Source organism: Callithrix jacchus, chromosome 16, assembly GCF_049354715.1.
Source record: "Callithrix jacchus isolate 240 chromosome 16, calJac240_pri, whole genome shotgun sequence".
Classification (NCBI taxonomy): Eukaryota; Metazoa; Chordata; class Mammalia; order Primates; family Cebidae; genus Callithrix; species Callithrix jacchus.
The window spans coordinates 65,328,240-65,355,081 of record NC_133517.1 but is presented as its reverse complement, the minus strand read 5'-3'; the positions used below and the strand labels follow the sequence as shown (position 1 = coordinate 65,355,081).

Here is a 26,842-nt window from a genome sequence, read left to right as displayed (position 1 = left end):
TTTATTGAGTTTCCACAGTGAGCATAGAGGTACCATGGTCTACCTTCTCCAAATGCACATTGGCCTGTGAGGTGACCACAGCTGATGATGCATGGACAGGACTTACAGCCTCTGTTCCCTTCCAGCCTTTGGGTTAAAGGAAGGGAAGGAGACTCCAAGGGACAGAGGAGGCTGAGAGCTAAAGAGGTGAAGGAGAGCAGGAGCCACGCTACTGAGGATGTTCACGATTTTCTCTGCGTATCTATCTTCCATGGAGGGGCCTGCTGCCCAAGGGACCCAGTGACTTCTGCAGAAACCTCCTGGCTCTGCTGAGGTCTTCTTGGGGAGAGGCCTCTTCGCTGTCCTCCTCAGAGCTGGAGCCCAGGGTGGGGGCTGCGGGCACAGGATGCAGGCTGTCTTCACAGGATGCTGGCTGCCCGGGGCACCCAAGTCTGCTTGAGGACTTGAGGCTTTGGTTAAAGGAAGCAGAGGCCATACACTCAGCTGCCGTCTGATCACAGGCACAGAGCAACTTCTCACACAGGCTTTGGCCCCCACCTTAGAAGGAAAGAGCAGAGAAGGAGACATGAGACCTCTGAGGATAGCACTGGGAGGCCTCCAGGGACCTGGCCACCCCTCAGCCCTTCTCCTTCCTCCCCATCTTCCACACACCCTCAGGGTGTCTGCCTCACATGGCTGGTAATTTTCCAACTTTCTCTTCCTGCTAGGAATGATCCCTCTGCCAGGAATGCTCTCAACTGGTGCCTGCCTGTCTGTCAAGACTAGCCTGGCTTTCTGTCCTACAGAAAGTTCTCCTGAGCCACCAGGCTACGGGAAGTGTCTTTCCTGCGGTTTCCCATGGAATCCCACTTCGTGGGTTTTTTTTCTGTCTCTGTAGGTTATGTGTTAATCTCATTGTACAGTCATTTTCTGTTTATGTTTCCATTTTTTTCTCCTGCTGTTAGAGTAGGTAGATAGGTAGATATGAGCAGGGCAGGCTAGAGCCCCAGAGAGTATCAGGCAACTGTCAGGTGACTGTCGGGCAATTGTAAGGCAGCTGGCAAGAGGGAGGAGAAAGTTTCCTAACAAACAGGAGACATCTTGAGCTTGCGGGCAACGTCCCAATAACAACTTAAAATGGTGAATTTGACCTTCCTCTGGGGACAGGTCCAGGTATGCACAGTAATGGGAAAAATGGCAGCATTCGACCATATATGGCCTTCTTCTGTGGGTGCTAGGCCAGTAAGGGGAAATTGCCCTAAAATAGTATGCACATAACTTCAACCAGCAAAGGGTGCCTGTGGCCCCTCCTAGATACTGGCAAGTCATTGTGCCGGCAGTGATTAGCCAACGGCCTGCCCGGGGGAGGGATGAGAGGGAGAAATCAGGGGAAAAAGACAGGAAATAGTAAATCTTTAAGAGCCCTGAGCCACCCATCAGGCAGGACACTCAGATTTTTTGAGTTGCCTGCTTGGTCCCTTCCCAGTGTACTTTATTTTGCTTCAGTAAAGTCTTGTGTCTGCCTTAGATGTATTCTGTCTCCTGGCAGAATTCTTTCTCCACAGAAGGATCAAGGGCTACAGAGCCTGCCTGGACTAGCTGCCGGTAACACTGCTGGACAGAGAACTTGCTGACAGAGCAGAGCCTGAGCACCTAACTCAGATTTTGACAAGTAATTCCCAAGTTAGTGCTCCAGAAATATGTTTTAGATTTGACTGTTACTTCTTCCTTCTCTGGGCCAGAATTTCCCTATTCATCATTCACATTGCCGGATAAAATACAGATGACGAGTTAAATTTGAATTTCAGTTGATACATTTGAAAGTGTGGCCCTTTAGGACATACTTATACAAAAAAAATAATCATTGCTTATCTGAAATTCAAATTTAACTGGGCATCGCGTATTTTTATTTGCTAGATCTGGGAAACCAACCCTATTTTTTTCAACATGTGAGTCGCATGCAGTGGGAGTGGTGTGACTCAAAGGAAATAATATCTTTGAAGGTGCTAGACATAGATAAGCTTTCTACAAATATTATCCTTGTTATCTGTGGTTTTCAATGAAGCTAAGGGCTATCTTTTTGCATCTAATCCTTCTTTGAAGTGTTCATCAACCAGATTTTTTCCTATCACATGCCATACAGACCTTCCAAGCCTCCTAAATCGGTCTCCATGTCAGCTCTAGACATGCTGGTTTCATTTCAGCACAGGAAGTGACAAGAAGAGCAGGCAAATATACCAAGTGTGGGAGCAGAATGGAGATACGCAGAGGCCCTGTTCCCAGAGCCACATTGCCCTTCCTCCTGCATTTGTCTTATGACAGCACAGGCCAGGATTTGAGATGCCTTCATTTCTCATCAACTAATACCTGGCATCTGGTATAGAAGGCTATGCTTAAATCTTACAGAGGGTCAGAACTGGTTTACTGAAGCTCTGAAATAGTTCAACCTTCAGATGCAGTGTTCCTGGATTCTGCGACATTGGAGGAATGGAGAATAAGGCTTCAGCCCAGCAGGGGAGACCTCCTGGCATGATTGCACCATATGACAACTCATGTGCTCTAGACCCTCCCCTAGCTCCTCATCCCCTATAGGAAAAAATTGAGATGCTTCAGTCTTGCATGTAGGTTTTTTGGCTTCATTATCTAGCACCTGTACATCTCTCCAACTTCAACTTGCACTACAAACGGCCTCCCGTTTCCACTTTCTGTTCCAGCAATACAGAACCACAGCTTAGTTGTCCCTACATTCCCCAGCATTCCGCAAACACCACCATTTTCCCCTTTTCTCTTTGCTTGGAATATTCATGCCCATGACCATCTGGGAACATGTTAAATCTCACCTCACACCTCTTTTTAATTTTCCCAATTTATCCTGCTCTCACTGCCATACTCTTGACTCAAATGCCTTTACCAGCATTCCCAGGGCCCCTGTGCTACCCGTTAGCACATACTACATGGTATTAGAATAGTCTCTTGCCTACATCTCTTCCCTCCGAGCTGTGAGCAGTTTGAGGCAAGGATCATGAAAGTTCATTGTTTTCCTGGTTCTTGGTGAAGGTTTGTTCATTAAGTGGATAATAGAATGAATGAATGAGTGAATGAATGAGAGAGTGATATGTAAGCACAAAGCTCCTGGGATGTGGCAGACATGCATGATTGTACAAGGCAAGATGATATGGCAGTCTATGCACTGTGCTGAGGTTGTATACAGGAAGAAGAGGGATGGAAGGTCCAGCCAGTGGGCCTCCCCTGACAAATATGAAAATGAGAACCAACTCTTACAGAGCCCCTGGGAAATTCTAGGGGAAGTGTTTCCTTTTAAACTGCAAAGCATAAGGGAAATGCATCCATGGAAGTGAATGAGGAAATGGAGCTGGAGAATGCCAATGAAGTCAGTTCTATAGCAAGTCTCCATTTGCTGTCACGGGGGCTGGTCATGGGGATTGCAGTTTTCAGAGTGGTCCTCACCTGAGGGCCTGAAGGGATACAGAGGAGCCTCTGGCTTCCACCATAGGGAGACGTGGAGCTGCAGGCATACCTCACTCTACAGCCAGAGCCAGTCCCTCTTTTAAAATAGTATTCCTTAGATATCCCTTGGGAAAAGGACTCTGCTTCTTAGAAAAAGTAAAAATAGAAACTCACTGATATAGTGAACAATCAGCTTTAGGTCTGAAGTGATACAGTTTTACATTTTAAGTCCCAATTCTCCCACTTATTTTTGTCTGGGTGATATGAGGCCTCAGTTGCCTTATCTGCTAAATGGGAAGAATAATGGTGCTACTTTGTGAGACTTTTGTGAGGATTAACTCTGTTAACACTTATCACGAGCTAAAAATCCATAAGCTTGGGCTATTTGTGTTACTCCTAGTCTGCTTATTACCAGCTCTGTGACTTAGGCAGCTTAGCCCCTTGACGGTGAATCTCCTTATCAGTGGAAAAAGTGTGGTAATACACGCCTCAACATTATAAAAGAGTATTAAGTCACAGTACAGATGAAGAAGTGCCTGAGAAAGCATCCACAAGTCTGAGCTACACTCACAATGCTAACCTGAATGAAATAACAACTCACTGTGCAACCAACAGCACTTACACTTGGGCTTGTGATCCACACACACCACCGGTGACCGAGGAAGCCTCTCCATCAGGCAGCCCAGCCTTCTCACTTGCTCTAAGCAGCAGCGATGGGACAAGCAGCACCTAAGACCAAGGAAAACCCTTTACTTCCCAGAGCTCCCAGCTTCCATAGGAATCCCCTCAAGCATGATGCGCTTCTCCCACATGACCTGTAGTAGCCAGGGAAGCCAGGGTCTCCTTTCCAGTGCACACGGGGCTGATGCATATACACATTGTATACTGCACAGAGGCAACATTAATCATACTATATGCATCTTATTAAATGTTTTTGAGGCTGGACGTGGTGGCTCACACCTGTAATCCCCGCACTTTGGGAGGCTGAGGCAGGTGGATCACGAGGTCAGGAGATCGAGACCATCCTGGCTAATATGGTGAAACCCCTTCTCTACTAAAAATACAAAAAATTAGCTGGGCATGGTGGTGCGTGCCTGTAGTCCCAGCTACTAGGGAGGCTGAGGCAGGGGAATCACTTGAACTTGGGAGGCAGAGGTCAGCCTGGCTATAGAGTGAGACTCAGGCTCAAAAAAAAAAAACCCAAAAAACCCCACATTGTTTTTGTATTTTTATTGCAACTGTTCATGGCAAGCATAGGTTATTTACATATTTATTTAAATAATTTTTAGCAGATGGAAATAGAGTTTTGAGAAAGGGATGCTTTTTAAAATATATACAAAGGTACCATATGGACTAGCAGTAAACTTACTCCCTCCAATCTCTGACATAGAAGAGTTAATCTCACATCCACAGTGCACTGTCATTTGTCCCTCGCCTTAAAAAAGAGCAGAGTAACTATCCTGAGCATAAATAAAGATCTGCGTCTAGAAAATTGTCCAGCATAGACCAGGAGCCTGCAAATATACGAAAATGGAAATACATTCCATCCATCTGGGCTGATACGGACTCACAATATCCAGTGTCCCTGCTTGCCAGGTGGACATCCTTAAGAAGCTTGGGATGGCCTCAGCCAATAGGGAGCTACAGATGCTTTCCAGATACTCCCTTTTGACTCTCCCCTTTCTTTTAATAACTCTCACTCTGTCTGGGAGGCCACAGCTCCAGCAGGGAAAAGGCATAGCCTCTTGTGGCTTTTTTGCTGCACCTCTTCTCAACCAATTATCTGCTTATTAACTTTTCCATTGCTAGCAATCAGAGAAACAACACCCCTTGTGCTCACATAGCCACCAGCTAGAGGTGTCTGCCTCCTTCAGCTGTTAGCACAAAAGAGCCACATAATCTTGTGTGTGTTTGGCAGGGATGGAGGGGTGGATAACTGACACAACAGTTGAAATCTAAAGTCAATGAGCGAATCAGAAATCATATGCAAATCAAAATATTCAAAAAATCATTGAAATTGTCCATAATGTACAGTATAGGTGGTCTTGAAAAGACATTCTTATAGAAAATTATATCAGTTTGACTACCTCTTCCTTAGTCAAGAGTTTTCTCCTGTGACTTTGAGTTTTTCAGTTTCTTTTTACAGATGTCAAGTAGCCATATCACAACTTACCTGACCGACTGGTCAAATTTTATATTTATATGGTCAGTCATCAGGAAATGCCTTCAAAATCATCTCCACTTTTTTCCAAAGGGGTTCAACAGAATGCACAAATTACTGCTAGCTACGTCTCTATCTGTCGCCTGTCTCATTGAGGGCTATACACTCAGAAACCTGGACACTATTTAAATTGTCCTCTGTCGTGGAGAGCAGCGGACGTATTGTTGAACCTCCGAATGTAAACATGCTTATGACTCCACAGTGTGACATAAACTTTGCTAGAGTAAAAACTTCTTTAGGGTCCCCGGGTGGGAGGTAAGTTTTGAAGGTTTCCTGATTAGCAGAGCCTGGATTTCCTTCACTGAAAATCTCAGAGATGGATAATTAAGCCAGGACGGCTGAAAATTAGCGGCAGGGAAGAGATAAAATACAGCCACCCAAACATCCAGCCTGCAGCTGACATGCTCCATATTCCTTCCCTATTACTGTGTCCTTTTTTTTTTTTTTTTTTTTTTTTTAAGACGGAGTTTCGCTCTTGTTACCCAGGCTGGAGTGCAATGGCGCGATCTCGGCTCACCGCAACCTCCGCCTCCTGGGTTCAGGCAATTCTCCTGCCTCAGCCTCCTGAGTAGCTGGGATTACAGGCATGTGCCACCATGCCCAGCTAATTTTTTGTATTTTTAGTAGAGACGGGGTTTCACCATGGTGACCAGGATGGTCCCGATCTCTTGACCTCGTGATCCACCCGCCTTGGCCTCCCAAAGTGCTGGGATTATAGGCTTGAGCCACGGCATCCTTTGTGTCAACTACAACAAGCTTTGTCTTTTGCTGTTTTACAAATCATCGATAGTTGCTGGTTTTGCTTTGGCAACCATACCATCCGAGAAGGACGCTTGCCTTTTGAATGCAGGTCTGTTCCTTGACGGTCCACTGGGTCTGTCCCCATGTGCAGTCTTTAAACTTGATCAACTCCTCTTTCAGAAAATTCCTCATACTCAGGTTGAGTCCTCCATGGTTTCCTTTGCTTACCCTACTGTATTTATAACATCGGGTAGTACTTTGGTTTAATTGTTCATCTCTTTCACCATACGTGCTTCTATTAGGCAAAAGCAGTTTTATTCTGCTTTGCAAAGGTTGACTCATTCTTGTATCTCTGCCACCTAGCATAGTGCCTCGCACAGAGCAAAAGCTCAAGAGGTATGGTTGAATGCATATTTAAATGAATGAATAAATTAATGAGTGTGTGAGGTCAATGAAAATTCTCTCAAGAGCGGTAGATAGAAAAATTAGCAGTTACACTTAACGGGTGATGAGAAGCAAATTTTAATGTGGCTTTCTGTAGGAAAAACCAAGCGGTGACCTCAATTCTACTTGTTGGTCATTGCAAAATAGGCGGACTTGGGGTCATTTGAAGGGCATTTGCAGATTGGCCTTTTTGAGGTAGCTGGACTGTATTTGTCAAAGTACTGAAAGGGCTCAAGGACCCCAGATGAAAAGATGTGGATCCGTCTGGCTCTGCCTTTTCCTAGGTGAACAACCTCAAACAAGTCAGTTGCTGAGCCTCAGCTGCTCACCAGGAAAATGGACCTATGTTGCTGAGGAGCCACCTGATTGAGCTACTGTGTGCACCAAGCTTTGAGTGAAGCCCAAGGCTCAGTCTGGTGTGCAGGAGGGTTCTCACCACTCCCTCGTGCAGACAGCATCAGCACTACTACACCAGAGCTATCACCTCTGCTGTCCATACCTGTCCAGGGCATCCCTTGGCTCGCCTCTTCCTTCTTGTCCACAGTAACAGCCATAAGACTCAAATTCCTCTGGGCACTGGGATGTCAGACAAAAAAGCATCTCTCCAAGCTGTGGCATCACCTGCATGTTGTCCCCACTTCCCAAGTGCAGGAAGGTGAATCTGTCGCAGGCTGAAAGGAATAGGAATTGTCAGGAGAGCAAGGACCACTGGGGCAGCCATCGCAAGAGAAAGGCCATGTGAGCTTCCACATTGTATGTGGACAACTCTAGGTCACACGAGAAAACCCCATGTCCTACTCCTTGGCTAGCCATTCTTCTCGGAAAGCTGTTATGGCTCATCCCTGCTTGGATGCATTATATTTCAGAGAGCAAGTCTTTTCTCTCTAGGCTACTAATGCTCCTTATTAAATCCCCCCAAGGGATGGAGACCTGTCAGGATCCAAGATGCTTTCTGGGACCACGTCTTATTACTGAGTAGACCTGGCATCCTGGGAGTGTCCCTGCTGAACTCTTAGGCTTTCTGGTGGCATCAGGTTAGCACACCTGGCCAGGCATGCGTTTCTCTCCTCTGCGTCTCCAGCTGCCCACACCCCTCTCTTTCTCTGTCTCTATTTCTCCTGCTTCTACCCTCCCTCCTCTGTCCACAAATCTCACAGGCAGCTTTCTCCATTCTGCATTGGACACCATGAAAGGCATACCCATATACTAACAAAGCCTCTCCTCTGTGTGCCCAACAAGCTCTGGCTCCTTACAGGTGCAGGGCTTTTTAAGGCATCAGCGGGAGGAGAGACAAAGGGGAAGATGATCAAAACCCAAGTGCTTCATTCTTTCCAATAAAGCACAGTGGGGATGATGCCAAGCTCCTTCCCTCTGGGCCAGTAAGAGTGGTGGCAGCATGAGGTCAGGGGCTCAGAAGACTGTGGCTCCTCCTCCAGGCTCAGCCTCCCAGTGGCTGAGTGACTACAGGCACCTTACATCTCCTCTGAGCCTCAATGTGCTCTTCCAATCAGTGGATAATGATGTCTTCTAGTTACACCCCCATGAGAAGGTCACAGTGTGAAAAGGTGGCCCATGGTGATTGTTCACAGCCTAACCGAAAGATCCCAGCAGTGGAGACGATGGACACTGCTTCTGCTCACCTTTTTCAGTTGTCTCCTCAGGACCGTTTTTAACAGATGACGCTGCCAGCCCCAGAGACTGAATGCCAGCAGGGACAAGGGTTACAACTTTAGCTGTAATGCTTGTTGCAACTATCTCTGCAGATCCTAAAAATGAAAAACTTCATGGTTCAGATTGAAAAAGTGGCTCAAGCAGAGATTTGCAGATGGACACACCAAAGCCAAATGCAAACAGAACACCAAAGCGTTAGGAGAATGTCCCTCAAACTGGGTATGCAGATATCCAGGCAGATTCTTTGGCATCTATGAATTCTACATGAGAATTTGCAAATTTCCTACAGTAAACCTTAACACTGTTGGGAGCCTGTGCTGGATCACCCGGATGATATTCCAGGGATGAGGGCTGCCGAGGCTCCCAGGCTCGTGTTTGTGTCACATTTGCTATCACACGCCTGCTCAGTGAAGGGCCTTTATGAGGCTCGCAGCAAGTGAAGAGGTAAAGCAACTGGTGGAGAAGTTAAGGCAACTTATAGTACACAGCAAGGCAGGCAAGCAAAACATCCCCTGGAACCTCCTAGTTCTTCATTCAACTGCAGCAGCAGTTTCTCATTATTTGCAGAATTCAGTACAAGGTCTTCCTGTGGCCTGCAAGCCTTACCTGTGACATGGCCCTACCTTCCTCACCATCACGTCTCTCACCTTCCGCCTCGTACTCTCTCTGGATCTCCCTTTGCTCTGATGTGTCAGTCTCACCTGCCCTTTTAGCTGGAGGCAGCAAAGTCTCCCACCCATAGGCCAAATCTCCAGCCTTCCCAGTACAAGGAACAGCAGGAGGCTCAACCCCACCAATCTACTGACCTAGACTCAGTTCCCAGAGTACTGGGCAAGGTCTGGCATCTTTGTGCTCACTGGATTGCAGCATTTCACCAAATCCACTATGTTGGTTTGCTTCATGCATCTGGTTATCTACCTTCTCTTACTCCAGCTCCTGTGAGACTAAAGCCCTGTCGCAATCTCAGTCTCCTAGGTTTAGCATCCTGCCCAATTCTCCAATCCCACAAATAGAAGCAAGTTACCTAGTTTCTATCACGTTCCTGACTGCTGGAAACTCACCTAGTCAGTGTAGTAGAGTGGAAAGACTTCATGAGTTAGTGTTAAAGAGAGGTGGGTTTGCGTCTTAGCTTAGCTACATACGGATGTATAACCCTGGGCAAATCATCTTACCTCTCTAAATCTTAATTTCTCCATTTGTAAAATTATACTAATATCACCTCTTTTGGTATTTGGATAATCCTTCTAGTTAATGTCTAGCAATTAGGAAATAGTCAGTAGTAGCTATGAGAACTGCTCAGTGAATGAGAAAATAGCCATACGTCTAATCCAGGGTTAAGACTCTCTACGCGGAATGTTCTACAAGCCAAAGGACCTTCCATGCTCAGTGAATGAGAAAATAGCCATACATCTAATCCAGGGTTAAGACTCTCCATGTGGAATGTTCTACAAGCCAAAGGACCTCCCAGAGCCCAGTGTCTGCTTTCTGTTGAGTCTGAATAGCCAGTGGCCCTCCTGAGGAAGAACTTTCTTGGTTATTGGTGCCAATCTAATTTAAGATCCCCTCACTTTAATTAGAGCATTTGGTGTTAATTACCCTGCCTGGGCCAACTGCCCCACTGGGGAATAAATGCCTCTGATTCTTGCCCCTCTCACTCCCATGCTGACAACTCACATTGCATTTCATCTGTAATCCAGTTGATGTCATAAATGCATCAAGGACAATGACATGAACATAGGCAGGCAGAGCCCAGTGTGCTTACCCGGAGGGGGCGTAGCCCTAGCAGCTTCCACACCTTCCTGATCGCGGCCTGCCTCTGTTCCCCAAAGAAGAGAGACAAGGTGAGCATCCGCACCAGGCTGTCCCACCTGGGTTTCCAGAGGTGCTTCCCACCCATTGCACACAGGCAGGCGGCCACGTGCTCTTCACTCTGCCCCTGGCCCACCTCCCACCATGAGATTTTCTAGAAGATCTGGTGAGACCAGGGCTGCTGCTGAGCCAAAAGGAACCCCCCGGATACAGGTTTGCTGACAAATACAGCCGCAGCTTGTCAGGCTGGAAGCAAGTGAGTTGCTTAAAATACTTTGGGAACGACAGCTTCTTTAGAATTCAAGGGAAAAACAAACTATAAGTAAAGTGCATTTTGGAACAGAGGAGCATTGCCATACAGAGACAGCAGAATTGCGTGGTTGAGGTTGTTTGCTGTGCGACTTTAGGAAAACCACTGATCCTCAGTTTCTCTGTAAACCGAATTTGTTGTTACCATTATTTGAAAGTTATTAAGCTCCTACTCCATGCTGGGTAAGGCAGCAAGGGCTTCTTGTATTAACTTACTACAACCCCTTCAGTCGGCTCTATGCTCACCCTTATTCAGAGATGAGAAAGGAGACACACAGAAAAGTTAGGTTCCTTTTCTTAGGTCCCAGAGCTAAGAGGTGGCTGCAAACCCATGCAGCCTGGTTGAAGTTTGTATGCTTAACTGCTAGGCAAGACTACTCTTTCACTTCTGGCTGTGTCACAAGAAAATGCTAGAGATGCTGACAAAAAGTTATGTGGAAGGACAGAAGATGCCTTAAGTTTAATGTGCTCAAAGATCAAGACTATGCTAGTGTTCTGTGAAAACCCGGCTTTGAAGCTGACTGATGTGGACACAAATGCGCCATTAAAGAGGGAGATTCTGGACCATTCTAAACTGGGGCAGATTGTTCTATTCAAAAGCAAAACCTAGAGACTCAAAACAAAAGGACTACCAAGCTGAACTACCCTGAGCAAATGATTCTACCTCTCAGAGCTTCTTGTTTATCTGTCAAATGGGCCTAGGCCTCCAAGGACCCGGGAAGACTAACTCAGAGGACATTTGTGAGGGGCCTGGGAATGATACGCTGGCACATCAGAGTCCTTCAACAAGGTCACTGCCTGTTAACCAAAGAATCCACTTACTCACTTATTCGTTCTAAGTAATTGGTAAATAATTACCATCTATTTATGCTTGTTAATAAAGGATCCATGGTCATTTACACAAACAGAGTAAATGGTTAGCTTAACTCTGCTGATGAAATTTTGCCCCAGGTATTTCTAAGTAAGGGAGTGTTCTCTATGAGCCACTATTGTATAAAGGAAAGGAAACAGTTTTACAGCCTGAAGTCTGGGACCGGAGAACAGTCCACCAAGTTACTTGCTTGCAAATTTTGCTCTCCCTGAGCCTCAGCTTCCTACATATTCTGTAAAATGGGGATGACAATATTTCTTTCAGGTTCCTCTGAGAAGTGATCATAAGACTGAGCACAAATATTTAGATATTTGAAGTATTTCTCTACTGGACTCCGCTGTCCTTTTCCAAATTCCTTCTGCTTACTTGTCTTTGAAAGAGTGGTCAGTCTCTCAGCTTCAGTCTCTGCAGCCACTGTGAAGAGAAATCACCCAACTTCAGTGCTCGGTCCAGCTGGGCGAAAAGCCAAACAGAGGAAACAGATTTGGGAGCTAAGGACGGAAGAGAGGAGGCTTGGGGTGATCTGATCAGGGAATATGGCTGCACAGTGGTGTTCAGCAAGGTCTCAATTCAGTAGAAAAGGGACTAGACTAGAGCCAGGCCTGTGTTTAGGCACAAAGACTGGCAAATGCAACCTTCGGGCATGAAGGGCCATTATTTCCCCTAGGTTCACCCATGGGAAGGCAGCTTAAGAAAGCATTTATTCTGGAAGGAAAAAGGCTCTCATCACAGCTTTGCCACTCAGCTCTGTGTCTTAGACAATTCATCGCTGAATCTCAATAGCCTGTCTTAAAATGGAGGCTGTAGCAATTATTCCATAGCATTGTATGAGCACTAAATGAGATTATGTATTGTAAGCAAGCTGTCTGGTATCCAGCCTGATTTGATAGTGTGTGCTGTTTTTATAGCCACACCTGGGAGAAGACACTGGTCTAGAATCTCCCCATGCTCGCTCTCATTTAATCCTTATGCTGCCCTAAAAGATAGATGTGATTATCTCCTTTCAGGGATTAGTGAATGATGGACCAGCTCTCAGCCTGTTTTGTAAATAAAGTTTTATTGGAACACAGCCACTTGTGTTAATTTAGGGGTTGTCCGTGCCTGCTTTTGTGCTACAGTAGCAGAGTTGAGCAACTGTGATAGAGACCCTATGGCTCACAAAGCCTAAAATGTTAACTGAGGTAGTTTGGATCTGTGTCCCCACCCAAATCTCATGTTGAAATGTCAGCTCCAATGTTGGAGGTAGGGCCTGATGGGAAGTGATTGGATCCTGGAGGCGAATTTCTCATGAATCGTTTAACACCATTCCCTTGGTGCTATTCTCATGACCGGGAGTTCTTGCGAGATCTGGTTGTTTAAAAGTGTGTAGCACCTCCCTACTCTCACTGTGTGTTTTGGGTTCCACACCAGCCTCCTTTAGCTCACCTTCTCCTGAAAGTGCTGTCAGGCTGCTGTCTGTGGTCTCCACAGGAACCACTGGAAAAAGAGAGCTCTGAATAGCAATGACTAATGCAACACAGTGTCAAAACCAAGCACAGGGTCTCAAAGGAGAACAGACTGGGGATTGCTGGCCCAAGGGGAAAGGTGCTGAGAAAGCAGCTGCTAAGCACTGTTCATCCTGTCTTAGGGGTCCCTTGCCTCTGTTACTCCTTCCAGAACATAGGTTTCCCTGCAAGATCCCAGGTCAGGAGGGGCCACAGCCACTGCTGGGCTCAGGTGCAGATCCTGGCTGAAGGCAATGAAAGAGCTCAAAACCCCAAAGGTATCCCAACTTGAGGAGACTTCTGTTCCAAAGGGAGGCAGAGTGCCTGAGAATAAAAAGAGTGCTGGACTCAGAAGATACAGAGATCTGACATGCACATGTGCACACACCCATACACACTCATGCACATGCACTCACACTCACACACATGTACACGAGGTGTATCTTGGACTTCTCGTCCCCAGGTACGAAAAGGTGTTGGGACTGAGAGGTCGTGGAAACTGGTGAACAAGGAGTGGCAGGCGTAAACCTGAATCCCGTTCTTGGCAAGATCCATGTTTTGGATTAGGAATCATCACTTGCTTAGATCAGCGTACAGTTAGTAAGAGCCTACGCTGCTCTGAAAAGAGACATGTGAAAAGCAGCGTCCTCTTCAAAGGGCCTCTGTTGGACCCAAGCTGCAGGCTCTGGAGAGTGCATGGAGAAAGGGGAGGAAGGGAGAGGAGGAGGCAGTGGGTGTGCCCCTGGGAGACTGCGGTGGCCAGGAGCTTACTTAGCTAGGAGGGACCTCACTCCACCTGAGCACTACGTCTTGTCCCAGTCACACTACCTACCAGGGCTCTGATTATAGAGTGAGACAGGGGGGAGAATGAACTTGGGGTCTACTTCCACAGTGAATTAAATTCACACCTGTCCACATAGCTTAGGGCTGAGTTTGCACTAGGGCCATTTGCTGTTGGGCATTTGAATTGAGTTTATCAGAAGTAACACATCTCCCAGCCAGGGAAGGCAGGGCCACATCTAGTGTCACTGTCACTCCAGCTCCAGCAAGGCAGGCCGGTGGAGGAGGTGTATCCACTGGCTCCCATCAGCATCTGGGCCCTTGTGGTTCAGGAGGCAGCATCTCTGGGAGGCCTTACCTTTGGGCAGAAGTGTTGGCAGCTCTTCCTTGATGGTTGTCTCTGAAAAAAACAAACAAACAAACAAACACATATTGGCAAGTCCGTTGAGAGCAGTGGGTGTGAGGGAAGATTTGAAGATGCTGGACTTGGCATCTAGAGACATGCAGCAATCATTGGTCCCAAACCAGCTCCGATCCAGACCTTCAACGCTATGGCTGATGCAGCTAGGTTCCTCCTACCTGGAGTCTGAGCCAGGCAGAAGGAGGTGTCCAGAAGGTTCAGGGAAGAGTTGAGGCTGGACTGAGCCAAGCACTCTATGGCAGCCTTGTCACAGGTACACAGCAGGTGCTCACAGTGGTCCTTGGACTCTGCACAGAGCAAGGCACAGCCGGTTGGAAAGATCTCACCTCGAATCTCAAGAGGCAATGCAGGCTCCAAGACTGAGTTCTCCATCTCCCCTGCTGAAAACCCACTCCCCTTGCAATGTCCATCTCATTCATGTCAGCTCTACCTCTTTAGTTGTGTGGACCCAAACCAGGCCTGTACCCACTCTTCTCCTCCCACACTTGCACCCAGTGAAGCGAGCAGTTCTATTGGCTCCACCTTCAACATGGAGTCTGACCGCGTCTCCACACCTCCAGTCTACCACACTGGGCTGAGTCCCTGTGGACCCATGGGTGGTTATGGTAATGGCCTCCCCACTACCCCACCTGCTTCTGCCCTGCTGCCCAATCTATGCTCCTCCAGGAGTCAGAGCAATTCTATAGAAACTCAGGTCCAACCATGCCTTTATTCTGTACAGAACCTTCCAGCATCTTCCCACCTTAACCTACATGTCTCACTGTCATCTAGGAAAAGTCACATGATTGGTCTCTCCACCCATGGCCCCTGTTCCTTCTCAGATCACATCCTCTTCCACTCCCTCCTCATCACCCCATTTGTGTCTCACTGCTCCCTTATTTCTCAGTCATACCTGGCATCTCAAGCCTTAGGGCCCATCCATGAACTGCTCCTTCTGTCTGCTTTGCTCCTCTCCCAGATACCTGCAAGGACCACTTCCTGTCCATTCTTTAAGTCTTCCTCAACTCTCATTATCTCAGGGAGGCTTTCCTTGACCTTCCCATTTAAAGAGAATCCCCCCACGTCCCTCCACAGGCCTTTTCCCTGACTCATTTTCCTCCAGAGCTCTTGCCCTCTCTAACATACTATACAATTTGTTTTGGGCATCTTCAGTGTCTGACAATGGTGAGGACATTCCCGAAGGTCAGGCTATCCCCAGCACAGATGACCATCTTGCACTGGTGTAGGTGCACAATACATATATGTTGGGTGGATGAATGAATCACGTTTTCCAGGTTCACTGTGCCTCCCACCTGCTGGGTCACAGCCACCTCTTCCCATCAATGCCTCCTTCATGGACTCCAGCCAGTCCATGTTATACAGACTTGAGTGTTAGTCGGATCTGGGTTCAAACCCCGGCTTTGCCCCTTTGCGGCTGTGTAATTTTGGGCAAGTTATTTAAGCTGTAAACAATGGCCCCCATCTAATAGGGTTATAAGGAAGATCAGAGTTGCTGTGTATAAGCCTATGGCATGTAATAGACACACATAAGCACACATAAAGTATGGCTCTAACATAGGACCCCCTTACATGCTGTGTTCTGCCTTTGCCTATTCCACCTCTGCCAGGGTTGCCTAGAGACATGAAATAAAATTTTTGGAGTCACACAGCAAACAAGGTGGGAGCTGAAATTTTAACCTATGTATTTCTGATTCTTACAACCACCACTGCCAGCCTTATTCACATGTCACTACTTCCACCCTCACCTCCATCTCTAAGTTCTTAACATACGCCAGTCCCTGTGCTAACCATGTCACAAGCATTGTGTAATTCAGTTTTCATAACAAATCTCTGAAGTAGGTTGCTCCTCCCCCTTTTGAGGGTCAGAGGAGTTAAGTAATTGCCTCAATGTTGCACATTGTATAGGTAGCAAACAGTTTGCCCTTCCCCAGGTCTCAGGGTTGTACAAGTATAAAATCATAAATCAAATAATTTGCTGGTCAGCTATAATTTCAACTCAAAAACACTTTTATACATCCACTCCATGCAAGATACAAATGCCATCAATCCAGCCCCCGTGGGTCTCTAAGTGCTGCCAATGGCGATGATGATGTGGAAGGACCTCAATGCCCTCAGCCTGATCCAGGCTTGGGATCCCTGTACTGTCATTTCTGGGTCCAGGCCCCTGGGACACCTGGAGAAGCTTACCACACATGATCTTCTTCCCGACACAATCGACATCTGTGCTAAGCTTGGCAGGGTCTTGGAGACAGTCCATCTCAGCGGCCTCCTCATAGCACCTGCGGTGCTGGAAGCAGCAGCTGCAGGAAGGTGGACAGGAGGCAGGGCAAGAGTGTGGGTTAGAGGGAGGGCAGGCAGCTCAGGATCTTTCTGTGTCTCTGGATGGTTCCTGACAGTGGTCTGTTTTTATTTATTTATTTATTTGAACATAAACTCAAGATTTTATTGTCTTCATAAAAGAATCGATGACACTTAGAACAGGATCACTTGGCCCTTTCTTTTCTTATCTCCTCCCAGTTCAAAATGCTTGCATCTTTTAACAGCTGGTATTCTCTTGGATCTGCAGTTGGGCTCAATGCACTCAGCACATGCAAGTATGGGCATGTGCGCACGCGCACGCACACACACACACACACACACACACACACACACACACTCTTTTTTATCTGCTATCTTACAAGCTTCAGATTGCCCCTGCCTAGCCTATGGCCGTTTGCTGGTTGCAAACTGGCCCTGGATCTCAGCCTAAGGACTTAGTATGAAGGTGGCCCAGCAGAAGGTAAAATGAGGCATGTCCTGGTCCTCATTTAGACACTAAATCCTTGGCATCTCCTTGGGTCACTGCTCCCCATTACTGACCATGTCCATTTGTGCAGCCAGTGTCCTAAATATCAGCTGCCAGTCTACACGAATTTTCCTCCTGCCTGGCCTTGTGGAATAGCTGACTTCACTGCCCCATCCCTGTTTGCTGGCGGTGGGAGGTGCACCTCTATCACTTGCTTGAACTGACCAGTGAAGGAGAGGTCAATGCCATTTTAGAGGCCAACAACTTTAAGTAAAGAAAGTGACCCTTAAGCCATCAGGATCAAGGTTATAGACCCACGCAACTACACTGCAAACAGAAAGGAGAAGCGGATTATCAGCAAGAGACGCCTTTGTGCCATTCTGCATGTGAACCCCTGTCTGCCTGCAATGCACAAGGGAGCTTAATGGAACAGGTGGCTTCTGCATTTAAAAGTAATCTATATCTTCTTGTGTCCAGAAGAGGTGTTTGAAACGGCCATTTACGGCCAAGAGAGAGAGAAGAAAGATCAACCCACATGTTCTTAAGGTGAGGAAACTGATCAAATATTAAGTCATGAGCTGGACCCAGTCTCTTAGAAGTCAGGCAAGAATTTTGCATAGAACAGCCTGGATTATCTCAGACAATATTATTTTAAAAATACAAAGGGCAGCACTGTGGTGTGAATGAGCAACCTTTCCCACAACTGTGTAGATGAGAACTTTGGGGCCCAGAGAGGGTTAGTGACTTCTGCAAGGTCACACAGCAAATTAGTGTCAGAGTCCCAAATCAAGGGCCTGATTTAACAGTGCTGGGAGTACAAAGAGGTAACACAGTACGGACCCTCCACAGAGGACGCTGAGTAGATTGGTGAGACACACCCTGGGCAAGCAGCTTCCCCTGTGTGGTAAGTGCAAGAAAGAGATGCACAGATGTTTAGGGAGCATAGAGATTGTACTGTTGCTGTGGGGTCAGGAAATGCGGAGGCTGTCCTAGAGAGAAATGTCAGGGCAGATATGAGATACCTGATATATTGCAAAGAGGATCTCTTCCCCACCTTCTGTGAGTCTGTGCAGATGAAAGCATGTATTCCACTGAGCTGGATTTGGGCACAGGTGATACCTGTGGGGTGGGGCATGGTTCATGGAGTAGAGGTGAGACCTGGTTTCACATTCCCACTTCCGTACTACTCCTGCAGCTGCTACTGTTACTATGGCTACAGCTACTGTTATTATTACTGCTAGTTTACTCTTAGGTTGGTGCAAATGTAATTGTGGTTTTGCCACTGAAAGTAATTGTGTAATTGCATAACTTTGAAAGTAATTGCGTAATTGCGTAAACCACAATTAACGTTTGCACAAACTTAATAGTAAAATAGCACTACTAGAATAATGCCGGTAAATACTACTGCTGCTGTTGCTATTATTACTGCAACTACTACTGTTATTATTAATACTCTAGCTACGCTGCTACTCTAGTGTGACTGTTGTTCCTATTACTACTACTACCACTGTTACAGCCCTGATACTGCTACTGTTACTTCTGCTACCAATCACGAGTACTCCTGAATAAGAAATAGGAAAGACAGGGTCCCAAGTACTTTAATTTGAATGTGCTCATTTAGCCCTAGATAATAATGCGATGACATAGGTATCATTGCTACCATTTTATAGATGAAGAAACTGACCACACGGAAGTTGAACACCCTGCCTGCGAACACGAAGTAAACAAGGAACATAGGATTGGGACCACCGGGTCATGGGTCATGGGTCTTGGGTACAGATAGTGCCAAATATCCCTAATTGCTGAGTCACACAGTTGGTCCTCCTGTTACCAGGTTCCGCTTGCCATGTCCTTGCTGATGCTTAATGCTTCCAGGTTTTGAATTGTCATTCTGATCGTTAAAGGTTGATGTCTTATTTTAATTTGCATTTTCCTTGTACATAGGAAGGGAGTATATCTTTACTGGTCACTTATAATTCCCTATAGTCTCCACCATGCATTTACCTCTTTTTTTTTGAGATGGAGTCTCTCACTGTTGCCTGGGCTGGGGTGCAGTGAGGTGATCTCTGCTCACTGCAACCTCCGCCTCCCAGGTTCAAGTGATTCTCCTGCTTCAGTCTCCCAAGTAGCTGGGATCACAGGCACATGCCACCACACCCAGATACATTTTTTGTATTTTTAGTAGAGACAGGGTTTCACTATGTTGGCCAGGCTGGTCTCAAACTCCTGACCTCATGATCCACTCCCCTTGGCCTCCCACAGTCCTGGGATTATAGGCCTGAGCCACCACACCCAGCTGCATTTACCTGTTTAGGCAAGGATGGTGTTCTGTTTGTCTGAAGCACAGTGTTCATATGTTATTGATATTTGACTCATGTTTGTTGAAATTGAATAGAAACCTTCATAGTAGTTTTACCCCTGCTGGCTAGGCCTGCTCTGAATAAAAAGTAATTCTCAAATTTTATTATGCAGCAAGTCATCTGGATAACTTGTTTAAAACTCAGACTTCCAGGTTCCACCTAAAGGTATTTTGAGTCAACAGGTCAGGGGTCCCAGGAATCTGCATTTTAACAAACATCCTGGTGGACTGGTGAACCCAAACTTGAGAAACACTAAAACGAAGTTTTGCTTATCAGACATGCCATAGAATCTTAATAACTTTCTAGAGTGAGATCTGATCCCGGATGATGTTGCCACGTAAAGATGAAGCGAACAGTTACCCAACTAGTTGGCAGTGGAATTAAACCCTTTTCTGAGTCCCAAGTCCAGGGGCTTTTCTGTATTTGTGCTCTTGCCAAGGTATCAAGCAGGCCCCCCAAGAGTTCATCTTTCGGTCTTGCTGACTTGTGGAACTCACTTACCTGTCAGATTCGTCCACAGGCAACCCTTCCATCTCAAACCTGCAGGCGCAACCATAGTCGTCAAAGTCTCGGGGGCAGAGACCAGCCACACACTTCATACCATTCACGAACTGGAGCAGCACAGGGAAATTGGTGAAGACAGCCTGCAGCCAGGTGAAGTGGGAGCCCAGGCAATCTGTGCGGGTGGGGGACAGGGCCTGATGAGCACTGGGAACCAGGTCTACAAGGGAGTCCCTGTCCCCTGGACTTCCTATACCTCAGGCTGGTGGTGCTTTATCAACCTAGTAAGCACCTACCGTGTACTAAGACGCTTTTAGACTAAGCCTTTATCCCTGTTAGTTTCCTATTTGACAGTCATTTATCCCTTCTTCCTTACTAACAAAACTACAATGTTCTTGAGGAAGATGAGCCTTCTCCCTAAATTCCTGACGGCATTTCACAATCATTCTCAGCTGGTCATAGTAATCCCATGTTTCCAACTGATGGGTCTATGGCTATGCATGCAACCTGGATTTGGCCAAAATACCTTAAGGGAAAATCTGTAAGTGTCTTCTGGAAACAATTTCTTTTCTAATAAAGAATGCAGCCGGTGGCTCATGCCTATAATTCCAGCACTTTGGGAGGTCGAGGCGGGTAGATCACGAAGTCAAGAGATCAAGACCATCCTGGTCAACATGGTGAAACCCCATCTCTACTTAAAATACAAAAATTAGCTGGGCATGGTGGCGCGCGCCTGTAATTCCAGCTACTCCGGCGGCTGAGGCAGGAGAATTGCCTGAACCCAGGAGGCGGAGGTTGCAGTGAGCCGAGATCACGCCATTGCACTCCAGCCTGGGTAACAAGAGTGAAACTCTGTCTCAAAAAAAAAAAAAAAGAATGAAGGCATGTAGGAAGATCCCTTTAATCTATACCTTTTTTTCTTCCTTGAATGTGGATGAGGATGTGTCAGCTGGAGCTGCAACAACCACAATATAATGAGGAGGCCCCAAGTCTAAAGTTGAAATACCAAGATGCTCAGAATGGCAGAGCAGCAAGATCGAAGGAGCCTGCTGGGTCTCTGATACCTGCGTTGAGCTACTGCATGCATCCTGGTGCCTTCACACCACTTGAGATAATTAAATGTATTTATTCTTGTTGTTGCTATTTCTTTCTAAAAAATTCAACTTTTATTATAGATTAAAGGGCACACATGCAGGTTTGTTACATGGGTAAATTGTTTGATACCGCAGCTTGGCGTAGCCCCAATCCCCTCACCGAGACAGCAAGCACAGTACCCAGCAGCGGGTGTTTCAGCCTCTCACCGCCTCCCTCCCTCCCTGTCTAGCAGCCCCCAGCATCTATTGTTTCCGTCTTTACGTTCGTTGTGTACTTAATGCTGAGCTCCGACTTATAAGTGAGAATATGTGGTATTTGTATTTCTGATCTTGCATTAGGTCACTTAGGATAATGGCCTTCAATTCCTTCCATGCAAAATACAAATCCAAACCACAATGAGACAGCACCTCACACCAGTCAAAATGGTGATTGTTAAAAAATCAAAAAACAACAGATGCTGGGCGAGGCTGCAGAGAAAAGGGATTGCTTATACACTGGTTGGTGGGAATGCAAAATAGTTCAGCTACTGTGGAAAGCAATTCGGAGATTTCTCAAATAACCTAAAATAGAACCGCTATTTGACCCAGGAATTCCGCCACTGGGTATGTACCCAAAGGAAAATAATTCATTCTGTCAAAAAGACACACGCATCCGTATGTTCATAGCAGCACCACTCGTGACTGCAAAGACACAGAATCAACCTAGCTTCTCATCAACAGTGGATTGGATTAAGAAAACGTGGTACAAATGTTTGCATTGTTTGAGTCCCTATTACTTTGCTGAATGGATCCAAATGATATGGTGCTGACACTATAGAACTAGAAGTCAGTATGGGAAGAAATGTGGTACAGACATTCACAACTTTTGAGCACCCATTAGGTGCCAGAATCTGCACTAGGTGCTTTCACTAGCACAGTAGTTCAGCCTGACGAAGTGTGCAATGCCTTGGAAGCATTTGCTTTGTCTGTTGTCCCACAGGCCTCCTGCTAACTCTGTAAGGCACATGTTTCCTGTCACCACCAATTCATAGTAAATAAACTTGCTTTACATTTCACAGTAAAGAAGCTGACAGCTGAAGACGTGTCCAAAGCATCATCCAGGGATAATGACTTGCCCTAAAGTATACAGCAAAGAAAATTGGCAAGAAACCATATCAAGTGTTTCCGACTCTAAATCTCGCATTCTCCCTCCCCATCCCACATCTTTCTAACTAAAAGATCCTCAAGTGCTGCATGAGTGACCCCTCACTAGTGATTTAACATGCACGGGGTCACAAGACAGGGCTGAAGGGGATCAGGAGTACTTTGTGAGGACCCCAGCTCTCCACCTCATACTCTCCACCCCATTCAAACCTGCTTTCTCTTGTTTTGTACCCACAAGGCCTAATCAGGAAAATAAAGACAGAATTCTCTGCTGATTGAAAAAGCAACTCTAAGCTTTATGCATGTATTTATGCAAATATGCATTTTCATTCAGAAACTTACAGGGCACCTGCGCTTAGTTATACAAACAGTTTAAGCGCAGACTTATGCTTAGCATGGGCCAACCCGAAAGCAATTCTGAGTGTCTTTGTTCAGGTCAATCATATTATAGGCCCATTTGTTTGGTACTTTTAGTAGTTGATGATAGGAGCCATAATAGTGTCCTGATAGTTGCATAACAGATTTTCAGTTGATAAATGGGATACTTGACACACTTTGACATTCTTTTTCTTTTTTTGTAAGGAAGTCTTACTCTGTTGCCAGGGAGTGCAGCGGTGTGATCTCAGCTCACTACAACCTCCGCCTCCCAGGTTTAAGTGATTCTCCTGCCTCAGCCTCCCCAGTAGCTGGGACTACAGGTGTGCACCACCACGTCCAGCTAGTTTTTGTGTTTTAAGTAGAGACAGGGTTTCACCATGTTGTCCAGGCTGGTCTTGAACTCCTGAACCTGTGAACCACCCACCTTGGCCTCCTAAAGTGCTGGGCTTACAGGCAGGTGTGAGCCACAGCACCTGGCCGACATTCTTAAACTTTATATTTACTAGTCGGGGAAGAAAAATAAAACTACATTGGTGTACAGGACTAAGCTCTAGACTCAAAGGAGAACTCCTCCCTTCTAGCTGTGTGATCTTCGGCAAGTCACTCAGTTCCCTTAGGCTCAGCTTCCTTTTCTGTCAAATGGGGATACCATTCCCCTCCTGGCGAGTTTTGAGTCAGAACTAATGAAGTAAGGAATAGGAAGGCACATGGGAGCTCGGTGGCTCACCCTGCAGTAAATGACGCCACTACTCTCATCGGAACTTGCGTCACCTCGTTGAGAGCTAGCTATGGAGGCCATGGGAGCTCCGAGGGTTGAGACCAAGGCCCTGGCAGTTTCCTCAGATTTCCCACACATGCCCTGACCTTAGGCAGATAAAAGCAATTTTACCCTTAACTTACCAAAAATTTCAGCCACACTTTCCACATTTTTAAACATCCCACTGAAGAACGTGATATCTAAGGGTAAGAAAGAAAACAAATGAGTCTTGGTTTTCCTTCTTTTTCCCCCTCCCTGTCTACCTTCTAGATAACGAGTACATAAAACCTTTCTTCATTTTCTAAAGACAAATTTGACCTTGGGCTAAGCTAGCTTTCTACGAACACAGGTTACCATGGAAACTTGATAGAGATAAAATGTGAATTGCATTACTGGGCAGCATTGCACAATGATACAAATGACCCGTGGGTGGTAAGGCATATCTGGACTGGCAGGAATTGTGAGTGAACTATAGATACCTGGTAGGGAATCATCATCTTGGGCCTCGTTTAGTGTGATGACTCTTATACATGGTCATCCTGCTGGTTGTCCTAGAAATTATACCCCTGAAGTCATTACTAGAGAAACCAATTCCTATGGAGAACCAAGCTTCTAAGCTGGGGCTGGTCATAAATTGCTCCATGTCAGTCCCATTTCCTTGTACCTGAGCTGTTATCTGGGATCTCCTGGACTGCTCTTGGTAAAAAATACGTCAAACCTTGCCTCATTCTCTAAAGACAAATTTGACCTTGGGCTAAGCTAGCTTTCTACTAGAGATTGCAATCTACTAGCTAGTAGATTGCTGTGAGGGCCACTCTTGCGGACGAGGAATGGCTGCTGTGGCCTGCTGGCATGCTGTGCTCCTTAGCCATGATCCTTCTAAATACACATGTGGCCTGTGAATCTTAATGTCTGATTAAAGAAGGCCTCGTGGTGGGCATTGCACTTCCTCTAGAAGTTATGCCATTTGAAGAGAGGCCACTTGTCATTTGCATTTGGACTGATTACTTTACATGTTATGGGCTTACGCATGAATAATTTGGTTGACCCAACTCACCCCTCTGAAAGGTTGGAAATGAACCCTTGATTCAGGGCTGTCATCACTGGTAAATTCATTATGCTTCATGGTCTTCAGCCATGCCCATATAGGCACCCAGCTAAGAACTGTTTATAAACTATCACCGAGAAAACCTTCACTTCCCTGGGAAACAAATATGGATCCTCCTTTTTTATAACCAGGGCAAGCAATACATCATTTATCCCTCGTGGTCTTGCCTTCTTGGAAGCTCAGAGCTCAGTCTGAAGCTAAGATACAATTAATACATAACCTTCAAGTCAGCCCACTTCCTGCCTTCTCCTGGTTTCCCTTTTCAGCTGACCTTTGTTAGAAATTTTTAGATTTTGTTTCAGTTGAGAGACAAAGGGTTTGTCAGACACCAGGGGAGATTGTTGGGGAGGTGCTTTTGAGTCCCACTTCAGTCACTTTACTTACAAATGCCACAGCAGTGAGTACCTCTAGGGTGTATTCAGAGGGGTTGTTTTCTCTGCCAATAACCTAGACAATTTTCTACTCAGCCCCTAAGAAAAGTTCCAAGAGTCCTTACTGATATTGTTTGGGAGTCCTGGAAGCAGCTCCTGTGGAAGGTGTGGGGTGTCCAGAGGCTGGCCCTCTATAGATAAGAAAGTAAGGTAAGCACAAACATTGATACCACTCACTTGCTGGACTAAGTCCGGAAGGTGACAGATAGGAAAACTACAGGAATTTACCTAAATTCAATTCCATGCGTATGTCCCAGAACCTGCTATGCACCAGATTTAGAGGCAGTTCCTGAAGGAAATAGAGGATGGCTGGGGTAGCCCTGGTGCCTAATATTAGTCAGCCTTAACAGTGGCATTCTGGTCGGGGCTGGAGAGGTTTGGGGACTTACCTTGAAGCTGTCTTTGCGTATGAAGCATCCTGTTTAATTTAGATTGCAGGTTTGTTTTGGACTTTCTCAACACAAAGCACTTGCGGAAAGAGGTAAATACATGAAAAATACCCCAACCCCCAAGGAGTTTATACAATAATAGAGGATAAGGGTTTTCCCCAGACTATCAGCATCAAAATCACCTGGGATGCAGACTCCGTAAACATTCTGATCCCTATGTTCTCAAGATTGATTCAGCCAGTCTGGACTGGGACTTAGAAAGAAGCCATTTTAGCAAGCTCCCTACCTGGCTTTGAAGCTGATGGTCTCAAAAACTCACCTTGAGAAATACTGTTTAGCGGTATAATAACAACAGTGTCCTAGCAGTACCCAAATACATTAGTACCAGTACCACCTTCAGCCAGCACTTCAGTATGGTGGGGGTGTGGAGATGCAACCCGGGCAAATGGGACAAATATGTGGGAGCTGGAATCCCAGCTTAGACAAAGATTTACTACCTAAAAGCTCAGAGAACTTACAGACTTGTCCCTGCTCATATTTTTCTTTCCCCAACAATATAAAGCTTATAACTAGTTGGAAATGTGAGGGATCTGTGGGGAAATAGAGGTGCTGATGTAAAAATGAAACGTGTTTCTAAGTTTTTAGAGATTGTCTATGTATTGTGTCTGTGGGTCCCTGAGGAGGGATCCTTAGATGAATCTACGGAGTAAAATAGGAACTAAGATTGAGGAATATGCCCCAACATCTTGTGCCCAGGACAGGGACCTAAGTACGAGAGGTACAGTGACACACCCCAAATCAGAGGAGACAAGGTAAAGCCGCGGTTCTTGTAGTTCTGGACTCAAAATTAATCTGGAGTAAAGATGGAGTAATGTGAGTCCAGAAATCAGTCAGTGTTTGCAATGTTGATGCATCAAATGTTAAGAAATAGAGGTGCTATTGTAAAAATGAAACATGTTTCTAAGTTTTTAGAGATTGTCTATGTATTGTGTCCGTGGGTCCCTGAGGAGGGATCCTTAGATGAATCTACATGGAGTAAAATAGGAACTAAGATTGAGGAATATGCCGCCACTCATCAATCTTCCCCGCAGGCAGATCTGTTACTTTTGGTTTGGCCGCAGCTGTGCCATGCTGTCTGCCTGCCTGCTGCTTCTCTTGCTTCTAATCCCTCTTCCTCTTACAAATCCTACCCTGATGATGGAGGGGGCGGCTGTAATTTACCACCTTGTAATCCTCCAAACGAGCCCAATTCCACCCTCTGAGTCAGACCTGGAGCTGGAAATGGAGGAGCTCGGGACGAAGGGATCAGATCCAAAGTAAAAGACAGCACTTCGGAGAGCGCGCAGGTCTTTTCTGGCCAAAGGGAATCTTAGAGTGGCTCCATTTGTCTGCCCATCGGCCGAGCTTTCAAGTGATTTCACCAGACTCCCTTCTCCCAAGAATCTGACATGACATCCCACCGTGCCCATCACCCGCAGCACCAGCCTACACCTCCTCAAGAAGTTCCAGTTCCAATCTGAACCCAGATGCGATGCCTAGTGGCTGACGCATCACACATTGTTCGTCAGCAAGGACATTCCCTTAACCCAATCTCTGTTCCTTCGGCGTCAAAAATGTTTCCTTAGTATGCTCATTGCTGGAATTATAGCCATTGTGTCTGTGATAGCTTCTACAGCTACAGCTGCTGTTAGTCTTTCA

General features: G+C 46.2%; 1 protein-coding gene across 1 annotated transcript; it reads right to left on the bottom strand.

Moving 5' to 3' along the window:
- On the bottom strand, window positions 1-25,172 carry OC90 (otoconin 90). Its single transcript, XM_054246433.2, has 14 exons — window positions 25,145-25,172; window positions 24,821-24,886; window positions 23,360-23,416; window positions 19,845-20,019; window positions 16,386-16,498; window positions 14,357-14,485; window positions 14,136-14,177; window positions 12,939-12,989; window positions 11,880-11,927; window positions 10,287-10,340; window positions 8,494-8,619; window positions 7,353-7,524; window positions 4,070-4,176; window positions 1-537 (listed from the first exon to the last, which is right to left on the bottom strand). The coding sequence occupies exons 1-14, from the start codon at window positions 25,170-25,172 to the stop codon at window positions 242-244; spliced, it is 1,464 nt and encodes a 487-aa protein (XP_054102408.1). The 3' UTR covers window positions 1-241.
- Window positions 25,173-26,842: the final 1,670 nt, after the last annotated feature.